Source organism: Aulonocara stuartgranti, assembly GCF_965226115.1.
Source record: "Aulonocara stuartgranti genome assembly, chromosome: 16".
Taxonomy (NCBI): Eukaryota; Metazoa; Chordata; class Actinopteri; order Cichliformes; family Cichlidae; genus Aulonocara; species Aulonocara stuartgranti.
The window spans coordinates 21,931,796-21,955,464 of record NC_138952.1 but is presented as its reverse complement, the minus strand read 5'-3'; the positions used below and the strand labels follow the sequence as shown (position 1 = coordinate 21,955,464).

Sequence of the window (23,669 nt, the reverse complement as noted above, 5' to 3'; positions counted from 1 at the left end):
ACAGATGGCTTGAAGATGGGGGATTATATGAAGAATTGATGATATCATCAATGAATATATAGGACAAAGGAGGTTGCTTTTGGAGCTGTAGCGGGTATAAGCCATGGCAACAGCTTTAAAGCTTTAATCTTCACATTTCGACTTGATTCTCAAAATAGAATTTCGATTCCTCCTCCCCCCCCCCCCCCCCCCCCCCTCTTAAAATGCTATTTCAAGTCTTACCTCGAAATTTCGACTTCATTCATGATGTTTTGGTTTTGCATATAAACTACAAATATTCTTCAGCACGGGATTTACTGCAAACAATATATTTTTTCTTTAATACATCAGATGACAACTGAGCTTTTGGGTCGCTATAAACAAAAGCAGCAGTACAACGTGAAAAAATATAACACACACACACACACACACACAAAATAAATTAATAAATAAAAATTAACCCGTAGTATTTCACGAGTTGCCCGGATGTACTTCCCACGACGTCAGACGGGCCCGCTGTGACGTTGTATCCGCAGAGAAACGTTTCGTGCGCGGGCTGTGTTGACGAGCATCTGTCACTTTACTAGGTAATAATTTAATAGCAGCTTGGTTATACTTTATATTTTCGACAAAATGCACAGTTGACGTTCATTAAAAAAAAAAAAAGGATCAATACAACTGTTTCCAAAACTGTTGCTGTAACGTTTGTTAACAATGGCGGGGCTAATGCTAGCTAGTTAAGATAGCAAGCAAACGCAGACTGAGAGTTTATAGGGAGATTTTTGTTGAACTGCTGGCGTGTAGAAGTACGTGTAGCTACGTTTCTTAGTTTGTATAAGTTAGCTGTAGATACGTAAGAGGTACCCAGTTACGGTCTGTGCCTGTACCAGCTAACTGTAGGCACCACCGGGCAGAAACAAGGTGTGCCCCCTGCCGTTACTGGCTTTGTCTGCGGCGTTAGCTAGCTAAAAGAGGAGCTCTCGGACCAGTTTCTGTGTAAGCAACGTTGCTAACGTTACATTGTTGTACATACTTGATCACACCAGCTCACAGTGTAGGGGTAAAACAGGGTTTTCCCCATTATAAAATTTGGGAACAAAGGCGATGTCGAGATTCCTTTCTCTTTATTTTGCGTCTTTGCGCAAAAGAAAGCTTATAAATAAGTCGTATGAATAAGTTAACTATTTCCTAGTCGTCATGCGCTCCATCACGCTACCTTTGAACTTGTAGCCAGTGCAGTGTGGATGTCACATGACGGATACACATCAGCCACTGACATTTGCAGAAAGCCTGTATCAGCTGATATCGATATTAGGCACTGTGATGTTGTTATTGTCCTGCTGTCTGGTGTCATGTCTCACCATTGTTTATCTGCCCATTTTCAAACAGAGTCAGGCAGCCATGGCTAACCAATCAATGGAAATCATAGCAAAAGTTTTGGAGCAGTCAGCCAAGCTGGTGGAGGAGCAGGTGGATGCCCAGTTGGCCAAGCTGAATGAAATGGATGAAGATGATTTGGAGAGGCTGAAGGAAAGGCGATTAGAGGCACTAAAAAAGGCCCAAAAACAGAAGCAGGTGTGTGGGACAATTTATAATCACTGTAACATTTTGCTGTGTTAATTTCTTAAAGCAGATAAAATAATTTGAATCACTGAGAAGATTCACTTCTTATCCGCACCATCAGCAGAACCTAGTCTAAAAAATGAAACTTTCGACACTACAATTTGTACTGAAGTCACTCAGTTCTTTGAAGGATCACAATAAAAGACCTGGTGTCATGTTTATAGACTGCCTTGCTCTGAAGTTAGGCTACACAGCATTTGGGTCTATTATTCAAACCCTTTAAAGAGTGTTTTCATTGTACTCCACTATAATAGCTTTTCTTGTATTTGTAATCTTTTGTTTTGCTTTTCAGGAGTGGTTGTCTAAAGGTCATGGGGAGTACAGAGACATATCCAGTGAGAAAGACTTTTTCAGTGAAGTGAAAGACAGCAAGAATGTCGTGTGCCATTTCTACAGAAATTCAACCTTCAGGTAAGTCACTAAATGATGCAACAGGACCATGAATTAGAAATGTAATGTAGTCCAAAAAACAAAACAAAGAATCAGAGGTAGTTTATAGAAAATTAATATGTTCTGCAAATTAATGAATTTATTTATTAAAATCATCTTTTCAGACAAAATGACATTTCCTACGTGTGAAGTGTGGGAATTTGACCTTTAACAATCAACATTGTGCCTTGTTTAGCGTCAGTTTTTTTTTACTCAGTCGCCAAGATATTAATCTGTTGATGTCAGACATCTGAACTTGTCGCTCTGTCCTTAGATGTAAGATCCTCGACAAACACTTGGCCATCTTGGCAAAGAAGCACGTTGAGACCAAATTCATCAAACTGAATGCAGAGAAAGCCCCATTTCTGACAGAGAGGCTGCGCATCAAAGTTATTCCGACTCTGGCTTTGCTTATTGATGGAAAAACAAAGGACTATGTGGTCGGATTCACTGACCTGGGAAACACGGACGAGTTCACCACAGAGATGCTCGAATGGAGACTTGGCTGTGCGGACGTTATTAACTACAGGTGAGATGTGCAGTAGACTCACTCGAGCACCTTATGTGTTGTGAATGAAAACGTTTTATCTAACATGATCCCTTTTTCCTGTTTCTAGTGGCAACCTGAGGGAGCCCCCAACAGCGACACAGAGATCAGGAACAAAGTTCACAAAAGTGGAGAAGAAAACCATCAGAGGGCGAGGTTACGACTCTGATTCTGAAGATGACTGAAGAGGCTTGACAGTGTTCGGGTTTACTCTCTCAGGGCTACCTCATTACTAAAACTCCAGCAGACAGCCCACTTCCTTTTTTCCCTCTTAATTAAAAAAATAGAAATTACTAACGCAATCCACTGATTCATTTTATTTAAAAAGCATGTTTGTTTCAGCCTTATTTAAGGACTTATCCACCATGATTTATATTGGAATATCTGAGTAATAAAATGTATGGTTCATGAACAAGGGAGCACACTGAGCAACCACTAGCTGTTAGCTGTATTTTGTTTTTCTTGATTTACAGGTGTAATCATTTATTGTAGACAGCTGTCTCACGCACTTTCCTGTAACCTTTGTACGTCTCGTGTTGGAACCAAGTTCATGGTGCATGTGAGTGCCAAGATCATCTTTGAAGAGCAAAATAAATTTTTACATGACATTTCATGGTAGCATGAGTTTGACCTAACTAATGCAGACTTAATAAAAACAAGAAAAAGATGGGGAAAAAAACTGCTTGTGTATTTTTTGTGTTACTTCTTCAGGGTTAGAGGCAGCGTATTTGCAAGAGTTGTATGTTGCCTTTATGGATGAAAATAATACATCCTTAAACTCACTGGATACTTTTGTCTTCAGAACAATCTAAATTCTTCATAGCATAGGTTGAACATGGTGCTTGAAATATTCCTCAGAGATTTTGGTCTATATTCACAAGATTACACAGATGGAAGCATCAGAAGATTTGTGGACTGTGATCAACAACACTTGGGTAGGTTGTAGTGTTTAAATGATGCTCTGTTGGTACACAACCTTGGAGAAGGTTGTGTTGGAAAATCCCAGAATATAAGCAGTTTCTGAAATACTCAAGACTACACTGTCTGGCATAAACAACCATGGCACACTCAATCACCTTGAGGCATTCTGATACTGCAGCAGGCTGTAATGACCATGTCTAAATGCATGCAGTTGCTGCCATGTGATTGGCTGATTAAATATTTGGATTAGCAAACAGTGTACCATATGTACCTAATGAAGTGGCCAGTATAATTACTGGCAATGTTTTTATGTGAGCCTTTGTTCTTAGAAAACAAAATAGGTGGAGTTCCCATTTGCTGTTTTTGTCTTTAAACTGAAAACTATAACCATCTAAAAACATTTTATGGGCGTGGATTATTTGTAGCTGATGAGACTGGCTGGTGCTATGCTGAGCACGTTGAGCATTACTACAAAACTAAAAACCGCAACACAAAAGGGGGCCCTCGATTTCTATAAATAACTGTTTGGCAGTCTGATACAATTGAGGTGGTGAGCAAAAAACTTGTCTTTGGGATTTAGGAAGTCATTTTTAATTTTAACAATCTGAACCACTAACTGTTGTTGAATTATCTCAGAACCCAAATTACACTTTTTACCAAATTACTAGCTGTCTGTAAAATTAATATGCTGGTATTCAAATTGCTAAACTGTTGATATGTAGAAAAAATAAAAATAAATCAAGTTTTCTGGAAAAGTTTGAGTAATTCCTGAATTAACTCAAACTTAGAACAGTGGGTTTGCACAGAGTTGAATTTTTCAGATGCGACGTTAATGTCAGTATTCCTGCTTCATCAGGATGGCACTTTGCTCAATCATTTGAGAGACAGGTTGATGAGAACATTTAATCATATTCATCTGCAGCTCAGCATCAAAACACAGGAAACAGCAATCAAGAAGTCTGGTTGGTGCCACAGCTTTCTCTCACTGCAGAGAGAATGACAACAGGACATTTTCCAGGACATTCACACACGCAACAGTGGAGCTAAGATTCGATTGCCTTGTTGTCTACAGGTTGGAGGAGGTGGTGTACAATAAGTTCTCCTTTGCTGTTGATGTATGCATCGGCCATGTCATGCTCAGCAGGGAGCCCATAGGGAGTCTTTAGTGGCTGTATCCTGAAGGTATCAGAAAGAGATGGCAAAGGAGATATAACAGTATAGATATGTAGGCATCTCAGGCAACCTCAATTTGAAAAAAAACTAACCTTTTTTTAATAGTACTTTAAGAGTGATGTGTTACTACTTTTGGTTAATTAATCCTACCTTACAAGGTGCTTGACAAACTTCAGTTGGCTGTTGACTGCAGGAGTATTTTTATGAATTACAGGGACGTGAGCCTAAGTGCGAGACAAAGGCAGAGAAAATTATTCCAAAAGATAAAGGCTGTGAGCGTCTGCATGAGGTGACACACTCTGTACAGATCATTTATCCTGATCAGAGCTCCTTCAGGGTACAAGTCACTGTTGAAAGATGCTGAAAGACACAAAGAATTAAATGGAAATTCCTGAACTAAAGCTGACAGCAGTGTTTTGTTGTATGTGCAAAAAAAAACAAAAACAAAAACAAAAAAAAAAAAACATTGAACATGATCCGGTTACATTAAGTTAATCCAAAAGGAAAACAAAAACGATCTGTAGCCTTTACAAAAAGGGAACCCAGTTTGGGGTCCTGTACCATGACAGAAATTTTACCTTTTGAAGCCCGAGGTGTTTTATTATCTCTTTCTCCCAGTATGGCCTTCGCAGCGCACTTTTGACCCGCGTCACTATGTGCAGCTTGTGCGGCTGGTCTGGATCACCACCATATTTCTCGTGCTCTTTCGATCGCTCAGCAAAAATCTGTTAAGAAAATACAGAATAAAGGATTATCATTATTCCATGGCAGGATTCATCTGTAATGACGGGCCTAAAGCAACACTTTAAAAAAAAAAAAAAAAAAAAAAAAATGCTGAGTAGCTAATAATCCACCTAAACCATTGTGTCTACTGGACCTGCTGGAATTATACCCAAACTTACTTAATCCAAATAAATATTAATGTAAAAGAATTATATTTTGACACACACATGGGTAGGGCCACAAGACGTTACATACTTTGAGTGTTGCTAATTACTTTACAAATGTACAACATTATAGATTCTAAATTTATTCTTACCTCTGGTGGGATTCTGGATTTGGAGAATTTGCTTCTTGCTGACACATACCATGCACAAGGTGACAAAACTGGAGCTTCTGTCAGGGTCTGTAACATATGCAAACAGAGAGAAGGTAAAAAGCAAAGCCCAGTATCAAGGAAAATGTGTTTACTTACATATGTAGAAAATCTAAAAAGTTCTGTAGAGTTAAGTCTCAGAGATAGATTGCTGTTACTGGTGGTAGATATTCTTTTCTTTAGGGAACAAAAGTTTTTTTTGTTGTTTTTGTTTTTTTAATGATTTAAAAATCTGATATTCTGACACATCAGCAGATATTTTGTTTTTATCTTTCAGATCCACAAAATATGAACAGATTTCCCTAACATTTGTCATGTGTAGTTATCCGTTTACTGATTTATGCTTTGCCTGACTCTGGTCAGGTTGTTGGATTTGTGTTACTCCAAACAGCTAATAGCAAAAGGGAAATTGGAGCACATTCCTCCCATATTAGCTTTTCATCTCTGGATCCCTGTTAAATCTAGAATTAGATATAAAATTCTTCCTCCTTACATACATCTGATACACCTGAGCACTTCCACTTGTCTCTTTTCACTCCCCTTCTGTTTACACACCACTGCACCAAGTCATTATTGCATACATACATTTTTGCCTTCCCTCTCTCCCTTAGTCTGCTTTTTCCTACCTCTTTGCTTTTTTCCCCTCTCTCTTCTATTTCCTCTTATCACCCTCTCCAGTCACAGCATATGCCTGCCCCTCCATGAGGTGGTTCTGTCAGAGGTTTCTTCCTGTTAAAAGGGAGTTTTTCCTTCCCACCATCACAAAGTGCTTGTTCATGGGGGCTAGTTGAACTCTAGAGTCTTTACCTTACGGCATAAAGCGCCTTGAGGCGACTTTTGTTTTGATTTGGCGCTATATAAATAAAATTGAATTGAATTAAAGCATATTGAAGCGATTTTTGATGTGAACTGGTGCTATATATAAAATAAACCTGAACTGAATCTTAGATGACAATATTAGTATTAAAGTTCTAACTTTAATACTTGGAGCACTTTCTGCAGCAAATGTAGCCTAGTGCACATCACAGCTGACTGGATAGTGGTGCAGAGAAGCCCAGTGGCTTCACACAACAAGTGAGTTTCATTAATGCTGAGTTAGTTACAATGGCCTCATTTTCTTTTCTTTTTTTACATAACTGAGCACGTTGTATATGTATCCAGGACATTGGTCATTATATTTGAAAGTTTCGCGTCCTAAAATTCAGCACTGCAGTCATCTAGCAAACAAAATAAATAAATCCAGTAAACCTAGAAAAATCCAGTAACTATTCTCCAAGTCCCATCCCTGATTTGGGTTTCAGGTTTAGCTGGATTTTTCCTCAAGCAGCGTTAAACTAAATGAGCCCGTATGTCAACTTCAAGATGTACGAAACACTTTGTAGACAGTTCAAGTCTGAAACATTAAAAACGTGCAGTGATGTACCCACCTTTACTGATAAAAAGCTCAAACTGCGACAGACAGCTGACATGTTGTGTTCCTTCTGCTGCTCTTTAGCTAACAGGGGCTACGAGACAAGGTTACAGCCTTGCTAACCGCTAAATAACACGGAACTCGAGCCTAACTAACCGCTATGAAAAACTGACCTATAATCATACCAAATTTACCAAGTTCGCACATTTAAACATTAATTCGGCACTGAAAACAGCAGTGAAACAGGAGAGTCACGCTGCTGTCAAGCCCTCTCTCTCCGCCGTCTTAACCGGAAACGTCGGGGAGTTACATTAAAAGAGCACCGCCTCTTCAAGAGCACCGCAATTTGCACATTGTTCCTACCCTAATTTTTCTAGTGTGATAAATATGTTGTTTGAATAAATTTGGACTTAATAAAAACTGAAAATACTTTAACTGTGTGTTTTTATAAAAAAAAAAAAATACATAACCATCAATTTTCTAACCAAGGTCATTACGTTTCTCCGGGAGTTATTTTTATGGGGCACTCGTGGGTAGCGCTACTTCTCTCAGCTTCTTTCCTGTCACTGGTGAAACGTGAGGTTTATTTAGAGTTATATAGGTCTTAAAAGACAGTTGAAAGACAGAACAATGACACAAAACCACCTGTCGGGAATGGAGGCGTCCGCCGTGTCTGTCTTGAAGCGAGCGGTGGAGCTGGACCAGAGCGAACGTTTCCAGGAGTCTCTCATCTGCTACCAGGAAGGCATCCAGCTGCTTATGGACGCGTTAAAAGGTCCTCCTTTAAAAATAAATAAATATTAATAATTACATATTTTAAACATTGCCCTGAATTACGCTGAACGTCTTTTTTTTAATGTTCTCTTTGTCCTGTGAGCAGCTGTAAAAGATGACTCAAAGAGAGGACACTACAGAGAGAAGATAAAGGGCTACATGGACAGAGCAGAGCAAATCAAAGTTCATGTGAATCAGATGAAGGAAGGTAATTTGCCAGTAATGGAGCAAAAAAGGGCAAAGTGGGCCGGGCAAAGATGAATTACCCTGATCGACTGAGCCTCTTGTTTGCAGTGGTTTTGACTGTTAGACCTGTAGCACCTGTGTGTAAATGAGAGGGAGACAGGTGTAACAGTGGAGCTCCAAGGGGCAGAGGTAGATGTAGCGACCCCGAAAGGGAGCAAGAAGTAGAACTTTGTGGTAATTTTGACACAAGCAAGAACTCAAATCAGGTGAACAAGGTGCTTCAGTGTTGCATATGACCAAATTAATAATTTGCACAATCTTACTGACCCTGTTGATTTGGGTTGCTGAAGCCCACTTTGCCCTGTAATCCAGCTCTAGCTGAATATTGACTGTGCGATCTTCTCAACAACCAAAATCTTGTTTATTGTTTTGTTATATCCCTTACATTTATGTATAAATCTAATTATGTCTAGTATCTCTTATAGGCAGGATCCTATTCCAGTGTAGGACTGTGCTGGTTAAGTTTTTAGATTTAGGGGGAAAATATATGGTAAGAGCCACAGCTAAAGAAGGGGGTTTTCAAAATTTGTGTTTCTCTTATCTTCCCTGATAGATGGGAAGTACCACGAGCAGATAAGAATATCAGAGGATGCTACTGGTTACAGCTATGAGGTTCTGTTCAAGCCATACATCAGCAGCGCTCTCACTGAAGTCTGGGTGGAGGACCCGTACATACGGCACACCCACCAAGTAAGAGTTTTGTCCTCATTAACTGGGGTTTTTATTCATTCCACTCTGTCATCAGTCTTTTATCAGGCTTTGTTCAGAGGTTGGAGCTTATCTTTAATGAGTTTATCCATTAATTTGATACCAATAGAATGATACTAGAGGACTAAGTCTGCAATACACGTATACATTTTCTGCCTTGGGTAGCAGGAGCAGCCGACAGGGGGGACATAATCTCTTTAACATGTCCTGGTCTGCGCCAGGGTCTCTCTGTGGCCAGAAAGCCTTCAACATTTAGATGGCTGAAAGATTTATTGATTAATAGAACTATCACAGATTAGTTGAAGTTAAACAAACAAATGTTATAAAAATCTGTCTGGTAGGTTATGAAAAGACTGCTAAGCTGACTTTAATTAAACTTTTTGTAGAGGTCGTGTATGGGAAAAGGAGGAACACATTCAGTTATGATGTGGATGATGTGTTTGATAAAAGCCTGAACGCATATACTGAAAATCTTTTTTTTCTCTGATCATGTGTTGCAAGCTGCAAGCAAGCAGCTTTCTCCTTATTAGTTTGACTAGGACTTTATAATAAATAATTGTAATTTTATGTTTATGATTTAAAAATCAGCCCTAAACTGTACCAACCTTATATAATATGCCAAACAAAGCCCTCGCCTTTCCTCTCACAAACAGTTGTACAACTTCCTTCGGTTCTGTGAGATGCTGCTAAAAGCCCCCTGCAAGGTGAACAAGATCCACCTCCTCACGTCGCAGGATGAAGTGAGTTACTCACACAATAGAGCTGCATTTTATAGTCAAAGCTGAGCAGCCACTGCTGTCTTCTCTGTTTAGTTTATACTGTCATTTCCCGTCCCGCAGGCTGATAGTGGCCAGCAGAGCGGCGCTCTGGCCGAGTTGAAAGAGAGTCTCAGCGCTCACGGAGTGACTCTAGACCTGCAGTACTCCTCCACTATCCATGACCGGGAGATCAGGTACACCTGCAGATTTTCCTCATTTACAGCAGCCACATACGTGCAGCATGAGGAAGTTCATCCTTGTGACATCTGATGTTCACTTCTACATTAACACTCCATTGCTCAAAATACGGTCTCTTTTATCCCAGTAAATTAAACCTGATTTTATTTTTAGGTTCGATAATGGTTGGATCATAAAAATTGGAAGAGGGTTGGATTACTTCAAGAGACCTAAAGTGAGACTACGCATTATATACTTATTAGTATTCATCTGTAAGTATGGAGTGGCTAAAGTGAACGAGATCTTTCTGTCGTTTGTCTCGCAGGGCCGATTCTCTGTTGGATACTGTGACTATGACCTCAGGCAGTGCCAGGAGACCACCGTAGACATTTTCCACACCAAACACACAAAAACTCTATGAGACTCACAAAGCTAAAATGATTATTTTTTTGCCAAGCCGTTTAATTTACTTACCTGCCTTCCAAACACAAGCAGATCTACAGTATTGTAGGATTTGCTTTAGCTTGCGGGTGTCTGGGGACTGACTTTTATAACAAGATGGGTTACTGTTTGATTTCTGCTGCACTGGAACGTCTTAAATTTCTGCTAACTGTACTGCCGCTGCTATTGGTGAATTTTTAAGTTCAGTTTTCAGTTCTTCAGTTTTCTATGATTTTTTTTCCGTTTTCTATGATATTTATGAAAAATATGGATATTTTTATCTTTTTTTTTTTTTTTTACTTCCACAGATTGTAATTCTACAGAGACCTTTTTGGGGGGAAATTAATTATTTCAAAACATTTTTTCTAGATTACTTTACACAATTAAAAATGTATTTTTGTTTAAATCAAATTTAAATTTAAAAATACAAAACCAAAACATATTTAAAACGCATTAATAGTAAAATGTGTTACAGGATTGCCAACTTTAGGCCCTTTTTAAATGAATTGCTTATGATGGGTAATTGGACCTCTAGGTAATGAAACATTAGGCCCTTTTCAGTTGACTGGAAATGTACCGTCCTGATTCTATTAGTAGATTAAAGAAACCAAACATGGCCCTGAATATCGTTTTGTACTGAAAAATGAATAAAATGTAACAGTTTTTAAACTATTTATAATACATAAATGCAGAATAAATATTAAAACTGACCAAAGTGTGCTGAAAGATTGTGAGATGCTTTCTTGTTTTCTACAGAATAAAAAAGTCCAAGACACAGATAAAATGAAAACAGTGACCAAGAGGACGAGAGTGGGTAGAGTTACACAGAAAGGTGCACTTACAGAAAGTGTTTATGGTAATCAGCTGGTTGTTTTCCAGGTTATTATAGGGTTAGGGTGGAGGATTACTCTAAAACCTAGAATTAAAACATTTTATTGAACTAAAAAACAAAAACTAGACTTGGAAAAAAATTAAACTAACTGAAAAGATTTTGTGAACTTGGAAAACTGACTAAAAAATGGTAAATGGCCTGTATTTGTTTAGCGCTTTACTAGTCCCTAAGGACCCCAAAGCGCTTTACATATCCAGTCATCCACCCATTCACACACTGGTGATGGCAAGCTACATTGTAGCCACAGCCACCCTGGGGCGCACTGACAGAGGCGAGGCTGCCGGACACTGGCGCCACCGGGCCCTCTGACCACCACCAGTAGGCAACGGGTAGAAGTGTCTTGCCCAAGGACACAATGACCGAGACTGTCGGAGCCAGGGCTCGAACCGGCAACCTTCTGATTACAAGACGAACTGCCAACTCCTGATTGGTCAAATTTTATCGTAGCTTGTCTGATGAAGCGTTGATAGACAAGACTGAGTCCTCTGATTCAACTAAACATTTGCCAACAATAAAAATCTGACTTAAAAAAAAAAAAAAGAGCAGATGCAGGTCAGTGCAGATCAGACCTTGTCATAGTCTCCACACAGTCAGATTATATCCATCAAAAACCACTCATTCACTTATACACACTGTATTTGATTCAGACATAGGTCTTTACATCTGTAACAAGTTCACAAACATTGCAAATCCCATTCTGACTCTTATTACAACAAAGTCTAAGCTTAAGGCACATTCACCACCTGCTTCATAGCTTTCATACATATTACACTGATCAGCAGATTGAGCAGTCATGGAGCACTGAACTCATGATTCCTTAAAAACCTACATATTTCCACAATTATTGAATTCTGGATAAGGTTATTAACACTTACAATTACCGGAGATGTACATGTTTAATATCTTTGACTGATTTTTATGTCCCAAAGCTATATTGTAGCCATAGCTTCTTCTGTTTCTGCTGGCTCTGTATTGGTGCAACATTTCATGCATGTAAGACACTGATGTCTAGTTAACGATTACCATCAAACTCTTATCTGAATCCAGAATCCCAAACTAAATACAGATAAGCTGCAGGGGAAAGCTTGTTCAGTGGTTTCAGATATCGGCCAATTGTTCTTGGGTGAATCAATGGAAACATCTTGCCAAAAAAAAGTCGTCTATAAAAGTGAAAAAATGAAAAACCCCAAAGAAAATTCCCTCACATTTTTTTCACATTTGCTAGAATGAATGGTAACCCTCGTGACTTCAAACAGCGCTGTGATCGGATTATCTATCGGCCTTAATCTCGATATGCACAGCCCTCATCTGGCCTGTGAGAGGAAGAAATTATAATCCATCGCAACACCACATGAATCAGAGACTGCCATATACTGCTAAAAATCAGTACCTTTGCTTTCTTTCTGTCAGGGGGACAAATGCTGTGATGACAAAAGCAGAAAGTGCAATAAACGTGTATGATGCTTTATTATCTACAAACAGCCTCCCTATGATAGCAGATATTAGCCATAATCACATTACATCCCTATTATAAGATAAAAATAAGCCTGTGTGTGTATTCTCCTTTATGTGTAGATTATGGACAATAAATCTATGAATGAGGGAATTAAATAAAACCACATCCCAGACTGTTATGTCACTGTGGGCTCTTATCACGGTGCATGTGTCCCGTTGGATGTAATCCAGATGTTACCCAGCTGGATGTGGGTTCTGGTGGGAGAGACGAGGATTTATCTGTAAGGAGACTCATTGGAGATGCTGCTCAGCCAAGCTTCCAGACACATGGATGCAGATGCAAGCGTTCGCATGCCAATTCCTGCAGGCCCTCCCTCTCGCCGATTGTAGCCCAGTGGCCTAGATTAGCTCTCCCATCTCCCAGTACTGTCCTGTGTGAACGCGCAGGAAGTAGGACTCGCAGGAACAATGTGTCATCTCGTTGCTGCGAAACAAGGCGTCGTCTCACAAATCGTGAAAAATGTGTGCGGGAGTTATAGAGGAGCAAAGGTCCCAGGCGAACATTTCAAAGACCGCACCTTCAGGACTGTGGCCAAACAGTCTTGGGTGAAAATGATGTGACGTGCTGGGAGGTGGCTGATTCCTGTTTGTTTTTATTTATTTATTTCATTTCTGAACGCTCACAGCACACCCATAGCCTCCGCTCTTTGATCATCGGAAGGGCGTGAGCGAGCCTGTGCAATATGTAAACAGCTCTATGAGCCATAATTCCTATATTCATGTCCTCTTTCCAGCTGGAGCTTTATTTTTTATTTTTTTACCCTCTACTCTCATTTCTGGGTCTAAAATCAGGTTAACGTTTTATAAGGAGCTTAGCACAGAGGGCCACAGTGTGCCACTAATGTAATAGAGTATCTCTCTCGCTCTCTTTCTCTCACTCTCTCTCTCTCACACACACACATTCTCATCTGTCCTCTTTTCTCTTGTGCATTTGCTCACCCTGTCAGGAAGTGACCTTCTCTCTCTCTCTCTCTCCCTTTCTTTCTTTTCTCCCAGCCTGTTTTTTTTCCCACCTCCCTCACTCCCTTCCCTCGGTATCTCCCTCCGTCTGCAGATGTGGTATGTCTGAGGTTTAATCATTAAGGCAGGGACACAGCTGATACAAGACCGCTCCGTGAAGAGAGGAGGACGATCAGGAGGGACAAGTTGAGGTGCTTGGTTTTAGATTTTTGGTAAGTTCAGCCGTTGTTTTCTTTTTTTTTCTTCCTCCTTCCCCATCTGGAGTGCGTGTGTGTTTTCCCCCAGGGAATGTCACCTGGTGGAGAAATGTTGCAGCGTTGTGGATCATTACGGCGTTGTGAAATCTTACAAGAATCTCTCTGCAATGTCAATAATCCACCAGATTATCCTCTGTTTCTCTGGGAGCTATAGTTCAGCTCAGTGAACGGTGAAACCGCAGGGAGCACTTCACTACGGAGAGGAAATCAAGTCTGAGGTTTACATACTGTTTAAATCGATTTGCTTAAACTGATCGCAACTTTTTTGAGGATCGAGTGAAAAGGGTGTAATCGGTGACATGAGAGGTGCAGTGTGGACTTTGCTTGTTTGTCCATAACCTGGCACATCTTGTCTTATCAGGCAGTTATACAGCCTCATGCTCTGTTGACAACAGTTCCTTAGATACACCAGCACCCTGCAAAAGGTGGGATATACTAATGTCAGGCCGGTCTTCATGAAAAAAATTGGAACTGACTTTAGCATAGAGTAGCACGCCAACTCAGTAAGATGGTAAAGCAGTGAAGGAAGATTTTAGCTTTTGCTTTGTTCATCATATGTGCTGTACAGTGCGATGCCATGCTTCAAATCCACGTTCTTGCTACTCTGCAGTACCTGGGGTGTTTTTTCTTGGCAATGCCACATGTAACATCGATTAAGACGTTGTTCATCTTGACAACAGACTGTCCTCACCCAGCCCTCCCAACTGATAATGAACAGTAATAAACCTTTGAACCTCAAGTCCATGTTTACTCCTGCAAAGACAACAAGCGAAGTGTTTTCCACTGAACACTTAACTGTCATCTGCGCTACACTTTTTTTTTTCTTTTAGGGATCAGACCGATGGAGTCTTTCTCGGGAGACGCAGAAGAAAGCGCAGAGGACGTCGCAGGTGAGGTGATCTGTCTCGTAGTTTAACCTGAGAGTGCTAACACATCGTCATGAAGTGAAATATGAAAGAGATGCTCATTGATAGAACGTCTCGAAAACAGAAAATAGAGAGTGTGTGAGAGCACGTGAGTTCTCCTTGTTCACGTGCGCGTGAAATGCTGTGACCTGGATCTGTCTCGGTCTCAATCTCTGTTAGGACGTAAAAGATCCAAGATCAAGGATCTGAAAACTCGTCTCTTTGGGAAAAGTAAGAGAGCAGGCGGAGAAGGAAATACCAAACTCAGCCAGTCAGCCAGTGACATCACTGCAGGAAAAGATCTCGGATCAGAAGAAGATTTGGTGTGAGTGTTTACGTGACACGACGCCTTTCGAAAAATTCTCTTTCAGGTTCACTTACTTGTCCTTACTTTGACTCGTCCTTCTTCTGGCTCCACTTAGATGCGCACAGGCCATCATGGGATCGCGGGCACTGTCCCACGACAGCATCTTTCTGGATGACCTGGTCATGACAGAGCCTGAACCCACCAGGGTCTTATCTCAGGAGAACGTTCACAGCAAAATCAAAGCTCTCCAGGTACGGCACTTCTTTATTTTAGGCCTGTTGTTTAAACTTATGGTAACAGTGACTCTATTAAAATCCTCGTGATGCGCTCTGTCATCACAGATGACGCTTCAGCAGCAGAAAATGCATTTGGGCCCACCTCCTATGGTCCTGCCAATGAGACGTCCACCAGATCTGAGCAGCCAGGAGTCACTTCCTCACAGTCCTCCTCATGATTCAGGAGAAGACAATACATCTCAGGAAACCCTTACAAAGGTGCATAATCCTGCTGATTAGATGATGCGTGGATTCAAAAGCAGGATTTGCATTTGTTTAAATTTAACAAGCAAGCATAAAGTGTTCTGATCATATGTTTTTATTCTCAGCATATCCCATAAAAAAAGGCCAGCGCTGTACCCCCATTTTTTCCTATTATGGTTATAACTGAAAAAAGTGGGGTTATAAATACCTATATAGCATCATTTAAGAAAACAGTATATAGCAATCCCTAAAACAGCTGGTCGCTGTAAAACGTTTTATTTAAGCAGGAGAAAGTGGTGCATATGTTGGGGACTATTTTAAGACACAGATTAATGCACCGTAAATCCTGAGGATTTACGGTGTACGTGGGATTGACTGGACAGAAACTTCAAGAGAGGAATCTGTCATCTGAAATGCTGTTTCCAAAAGTCGAATCAGTGATGGAGCCAGAGGGTTCTTATGTAAGGTGCACTGTTAAACTGTGTCCCTGCAAGCCTGGCCCCTCTTTGGCTCCACTCCATATAGAATATCAGATAGGTAATAGAGGTTATCAACAACCTGTTAGGTGAGGCTGTGTGCAGACAGGAATAGGACCCAAGGTGCAGACTCCGGAGACAGTCGTGAACTCAAAAAGGCTTTAATTAGGTACTCAAAAATATAACATAACTAAAAAACTCAAAACAAACTTAAACTGGAGGAATGACAGAACACACAGCTAGGAAAACGGTAGATCGCGACACGGACACAGAGAAACACAGGGCTTAAATACACAGAGGGAGCAATCAAGGAATGGGTAACAGGAGGGAAACACAGCTGGGGCAAATCAGGCCTAACGAGACAAGGGGAAGCAAAACCAGACACATTAACATCAGACATGGACTTTCAAAGTAAAACAGGAAACACATAACACAGACTGAACAAAGACACAGACTCGCACGCACTGCAACAGAGGGAACAGAGACGTGGGACCAGGGCAGACACAGACACTGACTGGACATGGGGATATAGCCACTAAGGACACACAGAGACGCGAACTAGACAAGGGGATACAGCTGACAGGGGAGACAGAGCAGCTAGAGAAGACAGAGACATAAACTATAAGACAGAACTCAAAGAAACCAAAGACTAGAAAGTATAAATAATATAATAAACTCAAAACCCCTGGGTCAACGACCCAGGCATCCTAACACAACCATGTGTGATACATTGACATAATAATCCAAAACACTGTATTTTGTAGTTCTTTCTCTTAGCCCATTGTTTGCAGGATTGTACAGCGATTTTGTTGGCCTTTTTTTCTTTGCAGGCGATATCTCAGCCAACATCTCGCACTCTCTCACCCATCCCCAAACCTGCACCTATCAAATCTCTTCCCTCGACTCCATCCCATGCTTTTCCTCTTTCCGTCCCCTCTGTTTCTCCTTCTGCTGCTGAGGTCCCGTCGGATTTTAGAACACCGGCTCAGTTCGCTTCCCGATTAGACACTTCTGCCGCACGCCACCGAATGTCTATCAAACCCAGAAACCAGAGGGCCAGCACTAAGATGAAAGCTGCCGCGGTAAGTTGCTGTAGTTATTTCTCTCTCTTGTATGCTCTTTGTATAAGCAAATAGTGCACCGCCACTTCACTTTCCTGCCCTTCATATCTCTCGCTCTTTTTTTATTTATCTTCAGACTGTCTCTCAGTCTCATTTAGACACCATGAACAACATTGACCGACCCGAGCCTGTCAAAGAACTAAAACACCATCTTGGTGCTCAAGAAGAAGTAACAGTGGAAACAAAAGAAGAAGAAAAAGTTGCTGTTCCCATTGTACATCAGCGTCTTCCTTCAAAATGTGCAGAAATGGCACCGGTCACATCAGAGGTGGTACCCAAACCAACAAGTCAAAGTTTCTCCAAACAGGACTACGTTCTTCCTGAGACTGTAGCCTCCCAAGTACCTCGAGTTAAACCTCGCAGACGTGTGGGTTCAGCATCTGGTGAACGTCCACACTCGTCCTTCATAGAGTCAGGACTGAAGGAACAAAGACAAGGGGATTTGGAGAAGCAACTAATGCCTCATGATGATAATGCCTCAGGAATGGCATTCAGGTGTTCCTCTGCTAGCCAGGAGGTTCAAGGTGATAGCAAACCCACAAGAGGAATTAAACGATATGCCCAAGGATCTGGCTCTTTCCACTTTTCTGTCACTGCATCGAAAAACAGAGATGGAGAAAGACCCCGATCGGGCAGTTTTTTGGGAGTTTTGGAACAAGCTGAAGCCAGGAACAGGATCAGTAGGGAAATGGAGGAGAAAAACAGGGAAAAGGAGGAAGTTAAAGAGCCAAGAGAGCATCCTTTTGCTTTAGGAAGGTTTCGTCAAGAAGGCGCACCACCTAAAACCTCAGCTGTTCCCTGGGACAGGAGTGACAGCTTCAAAAAGGTGGAATCAGTGACAGCATATAAAGATGCACCTGCAGACACAGGCGCTGCTGAGGCGGAGGAGATCGAGAGCAGCCAGGAAGAGGTGGAAGAGGCGGTGGAAGCAAAGGAGCCCCAGGAGGAACAAGGAAAAACAGCTTTCGGTGTCAAACTGCGCTCCACATCTCATTCACTTCGATTTCGGCTTGATACATCTTCTAACAGGCATTCAAAGTCAGCACTGGGTGAGGACCAAGGTGACCAAAAATGCCAAGAAATAAGTGAAAAAAAGTTGCAAGAAAATGCGTCTTGGATGCCATCCTCCTCTGGAGAGGTCAGACCAGCTGGTGAGTCTTTCAGAGCTCCTGACATTGCCATGTAGAAGGTTTGAAAGTACTTAAAATAGTTTTTAAAAATGTCTTGCAAATTCAGAAAAATCCAGCTAAGTAAATTAGAACTAAAAGGAAAAAGCTAAAGAATTTAGGCAAAATGTGTAAAGTAAAAATAAAATAAAATAAAATAAAATGAAGACTAGATTGAAATAAATATGTAATAATATAGCATAACGCTGACATAATGTCAAAATATCACGCTGATTATAGAAGCTGATGTTTAATTTGGAGATCTGCTTTAAATTTACACTGATAGTGAAGCAGCGTCTCACAGCCATTATCTCTTTGATTACAGAGTTAATATTACACAGATGTGCACCGTTGTTGCTGTTTAACATGGTAAATAATCACTCTAGGAAGATAAGATTTTTACTGATCACAGGGGAACTTTGTACTCATTAAGATACCACCCGGGCAAACTTTAACGGTAACAGTGCTGCCGAGCGTATCTAACAGATTTGTGTGTCTCCCTTAGATCAAACCCCATCTGGCTTCTCTCCTCCAGTCAAACATAATGCTCCATTTGCCAGCGAAACGTCCGACGTTCAGACGACGCCTGCAAACCTAAAAGAAGCAGAAGCTACACCCCGGGAGCCTCAACCTGCCCCGCAGGCGACCTCATCTGAGGTGTCCTGGATGGCTCTGGCCATGGAAAAAACCAAGAGCCTTCAACAGCTTTTCATTAGTAGATTCCCCAGAGATTTTGCAGGAAATTTACAGGCAAACATGCAATCTTCAGCACGACCGCAGGCACAAGCGCAGCCCACAAATCCAACAGAGACTTTTACACAAGTACGGACACAGACTGTGCAAGCTGCAAAGCAGCCATCGGCAGAAACGAATCAAAGCAGAAGCCAAGCACAGACTGTCAAAACATCACCAGGATTTCTGCAACAGAAGGCATCTCCTGTGCTGTCCAATGCCTCCAGAGATCCACAAATGTCAAAACACACCAGTGAAGACCAGATGAACACAACTAAGTCTGCCTCACATTCAGTGGTAACCACCAATCCGTGGACAACCCATTCTCCTTTGCGCTCCCCTTCACAAACAGACACCTCGTTTCAGCTTGCACAAGGCAGCGCCACACAGTCTCTTGCGCAGTCTTACCTTTCCTCAGGCCAGCAGCAATCCTCCTGGAGCAATCGAGGTCTCCAGTCTGCCCAGCAGCTCAAGCCCACACCTTCAGCGCAGACTTCAGCTCCCGCAGCCTCGTCAGCTGTTGGTTCTGCTTCAGCTTTTGCCTCAGGAAGAGGGGAGAGAGAAGCCAGTGAGCAAAAAGAGGCTCCGCCACTCACAAGCCGAAGAGCATTTTGGTCTGGTTCTGTAAGCGAGAAGGCTGCTTTTTTAGAGAGACGGGGAGAGTGGACCACACCACCTGGACCCAAGGGGGTTTGTGGTACTTCTTTATAACTATCTTTCATATCATTTGCCATCCTCACAGTGCTGCCTGACCTCCCCTTGCTGTCTGTGGCAGTCAGATCAATGCCCATTTGAAAATATAAATGTTTAAAAAATCTCTAAGTCTCTATTTGGCAACTATAACAGTAGCCTAGCATGTGTCCGTCATTCATTTGGTGTCCTGGTGGCTACCAACATATTGTTTTATTGCAATGGAACTGATGATTTTGACTGGGTTTATTAGCAGGTTAAATTTATGATTGTTTCTGGACTTTTTATGGCACTTTCTCACGGTGGTTGAAATGCAGGCCATGAACAGATAATAGGGATTTTTTGAACTGACAAGATTGTCCTGAATGTGTGTTCTTAGGTGGAATTGAGGAAAACGCATACAGACATGCAGGGATCAGGTGAATCCCCTACCTTGGCAAAAAACGCACCTGTGATCAAAGATACAGATGAAAGACAAGCAGTAAACCTTGCAGGTGTGTTTGCTCAGAGTGATAATAAATCATTGCTGTACAAACACCTTTTTAATATTCTTAATGAACCCATTTGACCTAGATTTTTTCTGCGTTTCGTTTTTTAGAGTTAAGCCCCACCAACGTTGCAGAAAGGTCGCGTGAGGACAGATGGTCACGGAAAAATGCAGCGTCTTCTTCATCACCGTCATCATCACCCACACTGCCCTCAGTGCTGCAATCCATGTCTGACAGCGGTCAGCCGTCCTGGATGGAATTGGCCAAGAGGAAGTCAATGGCCTGGAGTGATAAGACCATGGACTAAGAAGGACACGAGTCGATGAAGAGCCCATCATAAAGACTAAAACCGCTTCTGTCAGACAGCCGGTTGTTTGATGCCGTTTTAATTTGGATTTAAGTGTTAATGTTTAATTACGGAAGAGGATTAGGGCTACTGGAAAAAAGAAAGTGGGCACGTCTTTTTTTCTTCTTTTCCAGAATTCTGAGGAAAACGTCAGAATTCTGACCGTAAAGTAACAATTTTGAGGTAAAAGAATTTTGAGTAAAAAGTCAGAATTCTCACATTAAGGTCAGAATTCTGACTTTTGCCCACTTTTTTTCCCGGTGGCCCTAATCCTCCTATTTAATTGAGAGTGAGGGAAGCAGAATATCTTCTGAAAGTTCATCATGATCGCTGTTATTCAGTTAAGGACGAATATTTCATGTGATTGAGCATTTCACAGCTCTTAAAAGTTTATGTTAAATAATAAATTTGTAAGGACGAGTTTGTTGTTGTCATTGAATGACTTAAACTTCAAGTAAAACGAAATGGTCAAATTACATCGCAGTATAGTCATTCACTTGGTATCACCTGAATATCTCCTGAAATTGTCCATCAAACTGCTAAAAATAAACTTCTTATAACACACAGTATGTGGAGAGCGACAGTCAACGCTGAAAAATGTCCCGAGCTACCTGTTAGATTAACCTCTTGTCTGCCGGTGTTTCCTGGACGTTTACTTCTTCACTAACTTAGTCCACAGCCCCACCTGCAGGCCAGATCTGAGACCTTGTACTAAGCTCTACAGCATTACAGCAAACATGGATTCAAAAATGGTATTTTTTATTAAAAAGTCTGAAATCAACAGGTACCTTATTTTCACACTTTAAAAAAGATGGGTGTGGTTTAAAAGTAATAAAAAATAAAAAGTAAATTAAAGCTGACATTTTCAGGACCTCTCATGGCCTTACACTGTTAACATGACTTATAATAACCCCGTACCATTGTTAATAATTCATGTTAGCCCATGCTACACCCACACAGGTGAGTCATCTCCTGGGACTATGTGGGTGACGTCGCTGTCAGCCTTGTTTGTGCATCAGAGATTCTCAGTGTGAACATTTAGACTTCCTAATGTCTGCTAGATAAATGAGGCTAGATTTGTGAGTTCATAAGTTTTAATGTATAAAACAACTTTTGAATTTTTTTTCAATTAGGCAGTTTATACTTTCAATCCTTTTTACAGCCATATATTTTGTAATAATTGCAGCGTCAAATAATAAGAACAAGTACAGGACTTCTCTTTGACATCAGGAGACTGCAGAGTATGAAAAAGGTTATCTGATGTCACAGTTTTTACACTGGGATGTAACCCATAATGCACTGGGCTCCCAGGAGACAGCAGCTCAGCTGTGAAATTAGTGTTGTCTGGGGAAACGCAGAGTAACACTTTTTCTTTTAATGAGCTTTACATTCTGAAATATTTAGCACACAGACTGGCCTTAAGTATAACTCTGTCACGACAATACATTTTCTGAATTTAAGGTTAAACAATTTAAAGGAAATTATTATTAGGGAGGGAATAACAAACCCGACTGATGCTGATACAATCTTGTAGTTAAAGTGGGAGATGAAAAAGAAGCCAACAAGTATTGTTAGCTATAGGTTATAAATACTCTACTCCAAAATCTTGTGCACCTGGTTGTCAGACAATCATGCCGGTATTTTCAGCTTTAATGGAGAATCTATAGTGGAAAAAAAGAATCCGCTCTACCTGGATTTGATTTTCATCCCCACATGGCTCTGTTATCTGGCTGCCACATAACGCCTCTGGAGAAGCCATTTCTTTTTCTACAGGACTCAGCTATGTTTGCTGGCACAAAACAGTTTTCTTTGCGTCACACAAACCCAGTCAGGTTGCGTGTTCTTCCAGGTAAGTTTTGCAAAAGTTCTGTTCCCAGTCATCAGTCATGTGTCCTCTGTGTGGCACCTGAATATCATCATAATTATAAAACTCACTGCCAAGGTAATCACAACCTTAACCATCCTGCAGCCCAGGCACTCACAATACAACTGACTCACTCACGTCAGTCTGCTATTCAGTTCTGCACCATGCCAGCCACCCACAACAACAACACAACTCACCTGTGCATTAGACTCCAGATAATTATAGGACATTAACTGATGTAACAACAGTTCACTGTCACTTGTTAGCAGAAGAGCAGATTGAAAGAGTAAAAAAAGTAAGAACTTCAGAACATGAAGTCAGACTTCCACGTTTGAAGGAATGAACTGTAAATGATTCTTTTCTCTTTGCATTACTTGGATTCAGACCTCCTATAGGTCCACTCTAAATGCTGAATATAGTTACTTGTTTTAATATTAGAGTACAGCTTCTGTCTTTAACACCAAGTGAAGTCACCAGCAAAAGAGCACATGTTCTTTAGCAAAGATTAAACAAAGACAAGGTTAAATAAAACCTGATGTAACGTCATTGGTCTTCACTTCTATTGTGAGTTAAAGAGTGTTTGTGTCTTATTTACTGTGAAGTAACCGGGACATCCAGAGCCAGTTTGGCTCCCTCACTCGTTTTTTCCCAGGGTGAATGTAGCTGTTGATTATAATGTGGATTTGGGGTCCTGTGGGTTAATAAAATTATGACAAATGACACATCCAGGAAACCTTCTTTTACACAGTCATTGTCTCAGCCATGTGTATAAAGAGTAATATCACTCCTAGCTATAGTTTGACAAAATCAATATCTTTGAATTAGAGAGACGGTGCCATGTTTGTTTATTACTAGAGATGGCACGATACCACCTTTTTATGTCCGATACCGATATCATAAATTTGAATATTGTCCGATACCGATATGAATCCGATATAGTGTGTTTTTTAATTAAAACTGTTTTTTTAATATCTTGCTGCATTTTGTATAAGTTCAGATTCAAGTTTTAAAAAAACAAACAAACACTAAAGCTATTCTGTTATACCTGTATGCAAAAAATACACTGCACCCAAAATATTTCATAGTTCAGCAATACTGATCAATCTAATAAACTTAAACCTACTCCATCCTCCCTATTCTGGTATTTTAAAGAATAAGCAACCTAATTAATAGGGTTGCAAACTCCCA

The 23,669-nt window shown here is 40.8% G+C and overlaps 4 protein-coding genes across 6 annotated transcripts; 3 read left to right on the top strand and 1 right to left on the bottom strand.

The window, feature by feature from the left end:
* The first annotated feature begins 466 nt into the window (after positions 1-466).
* On the top strand, positions 467-3,245 carry txndc9 (thioredoxin domain containing 9). Its single transcript, XM_082508209.1, has 5 exons — positions 467-566; positions 1,369-1,554; positions 1,895-2,013; positions 2,306-2,560; positions 2,649-3,245. Exons 2-5 carry the CDS (start codon positions 1,381-1,383, stop codon positions 2,761-2,763), a joined length of 663 nt encoding a protein of 220 aa, XP_082364335.1. The 5' UTR covers positions 467-566; positions 1,369-1,380; the 3' UTR covers positions 2,764-3,245.
* Positions 3,246-4,388: 1,143 nt separating this feature from the next.
* Positions 4,389-7,500, bottom strand: mrpl30 (mitochondrial ribosomal protein L30). The gene is made up of 5 exons (XM_082508210.1): positions 7,196-7,500; positions 5,712-5,798; positions 5,251-5,397; positions 4,823-4,896; positions 4,389-4,675 (listed from the first exon to the last, which is right to left on the bottom strand). The coding sequence occupies exons 1-5, from the start codon at positions 7,235-7,237 to the stop codon at positions 4,543-4,545; spliced, it is 483 nt and encodes a 160-aa protein (XP_082364336.1). The 5' UTR covers positions 7,238-7,500; the 3' UTR covers positions 4,389-4,542.
* A 198-nt stretch (positions 7,501-7,698) lies between these two features.
* On the top strand, positions 7,699-11,001 carry mitd1 (MIT, microtubule interacting and transport, domain containing 1). Its single transcript, XM_082508208.1, has 7 exons — positions 7,699-7,954; positions 8,060-8,161; positions 8,753-8,889; positions 9,561-9,647; positions 9,747-9,859; positions 10,017-10,077; positions 10,168-11,001. The coding sequence occupies exons 1-7, from the start codon at positions 7,810-7,812 to the stop codon at positions 10,261-10,263; spliced, it is 741 nt and encodes a 246-aa protein (XP_082364334.1). The 5' UTR covers positions 7,699-7,809; the 3' UTR covers positions 10,264-11,001.
* Positions 11,002-13,397: 2,396 nt separating this feature from the next.
* Positions 13,398-21,037, top strand: cracdla (cracd like a). 3 transcript variants are annotated; one of them, XR_014271818.1, is made up of 10 exons: positions 13,398-13,862; positions 14,738-14,797; positions 14,993-15,137; positions 15,235-15,370; positions 15,461-15,613; positions 16,905-17,156; positions 17,272-18,346; positions 18,867-19,790; positions 20,163-20,277; positions 20,382-20,492. XR_014271818.1 is itself a non-coding variant. In XM_082508206.1 (10 exons), the coding sequence occupies exons 2-10, from the start codon at positions 14,749-14,751 to the stop codon at positions 20,576-20,578; spliced, it is 3,039 nt and encodes a 1,012-aa protein (XP_082364332.1). In that variant the 5' UTR covers positions 13,406-13,862; positions 14,738-14,748; the 3' UTR covers positions 20,579-21,037. The 3 variants fall into 3 exon arrangements, 2 of the variants coding, with proteins under 2 accessions (XP_082364332.1, XP_082364333.1); XM_082508206.1 differs by having other exon boundaries at positions 13,406-13,862; positions 18,867-19,783; positions 20,382-21,037; XM_082508207.1 differs by having other exon boundaries at positions 13,846-13,862; positions 14,738-14,802; positions 18,867-19,783; positions 20,382-21,037.
* The last annotated feature ends 2,632 nt before the right edge of the window (positions 21,038-23,669 follow it).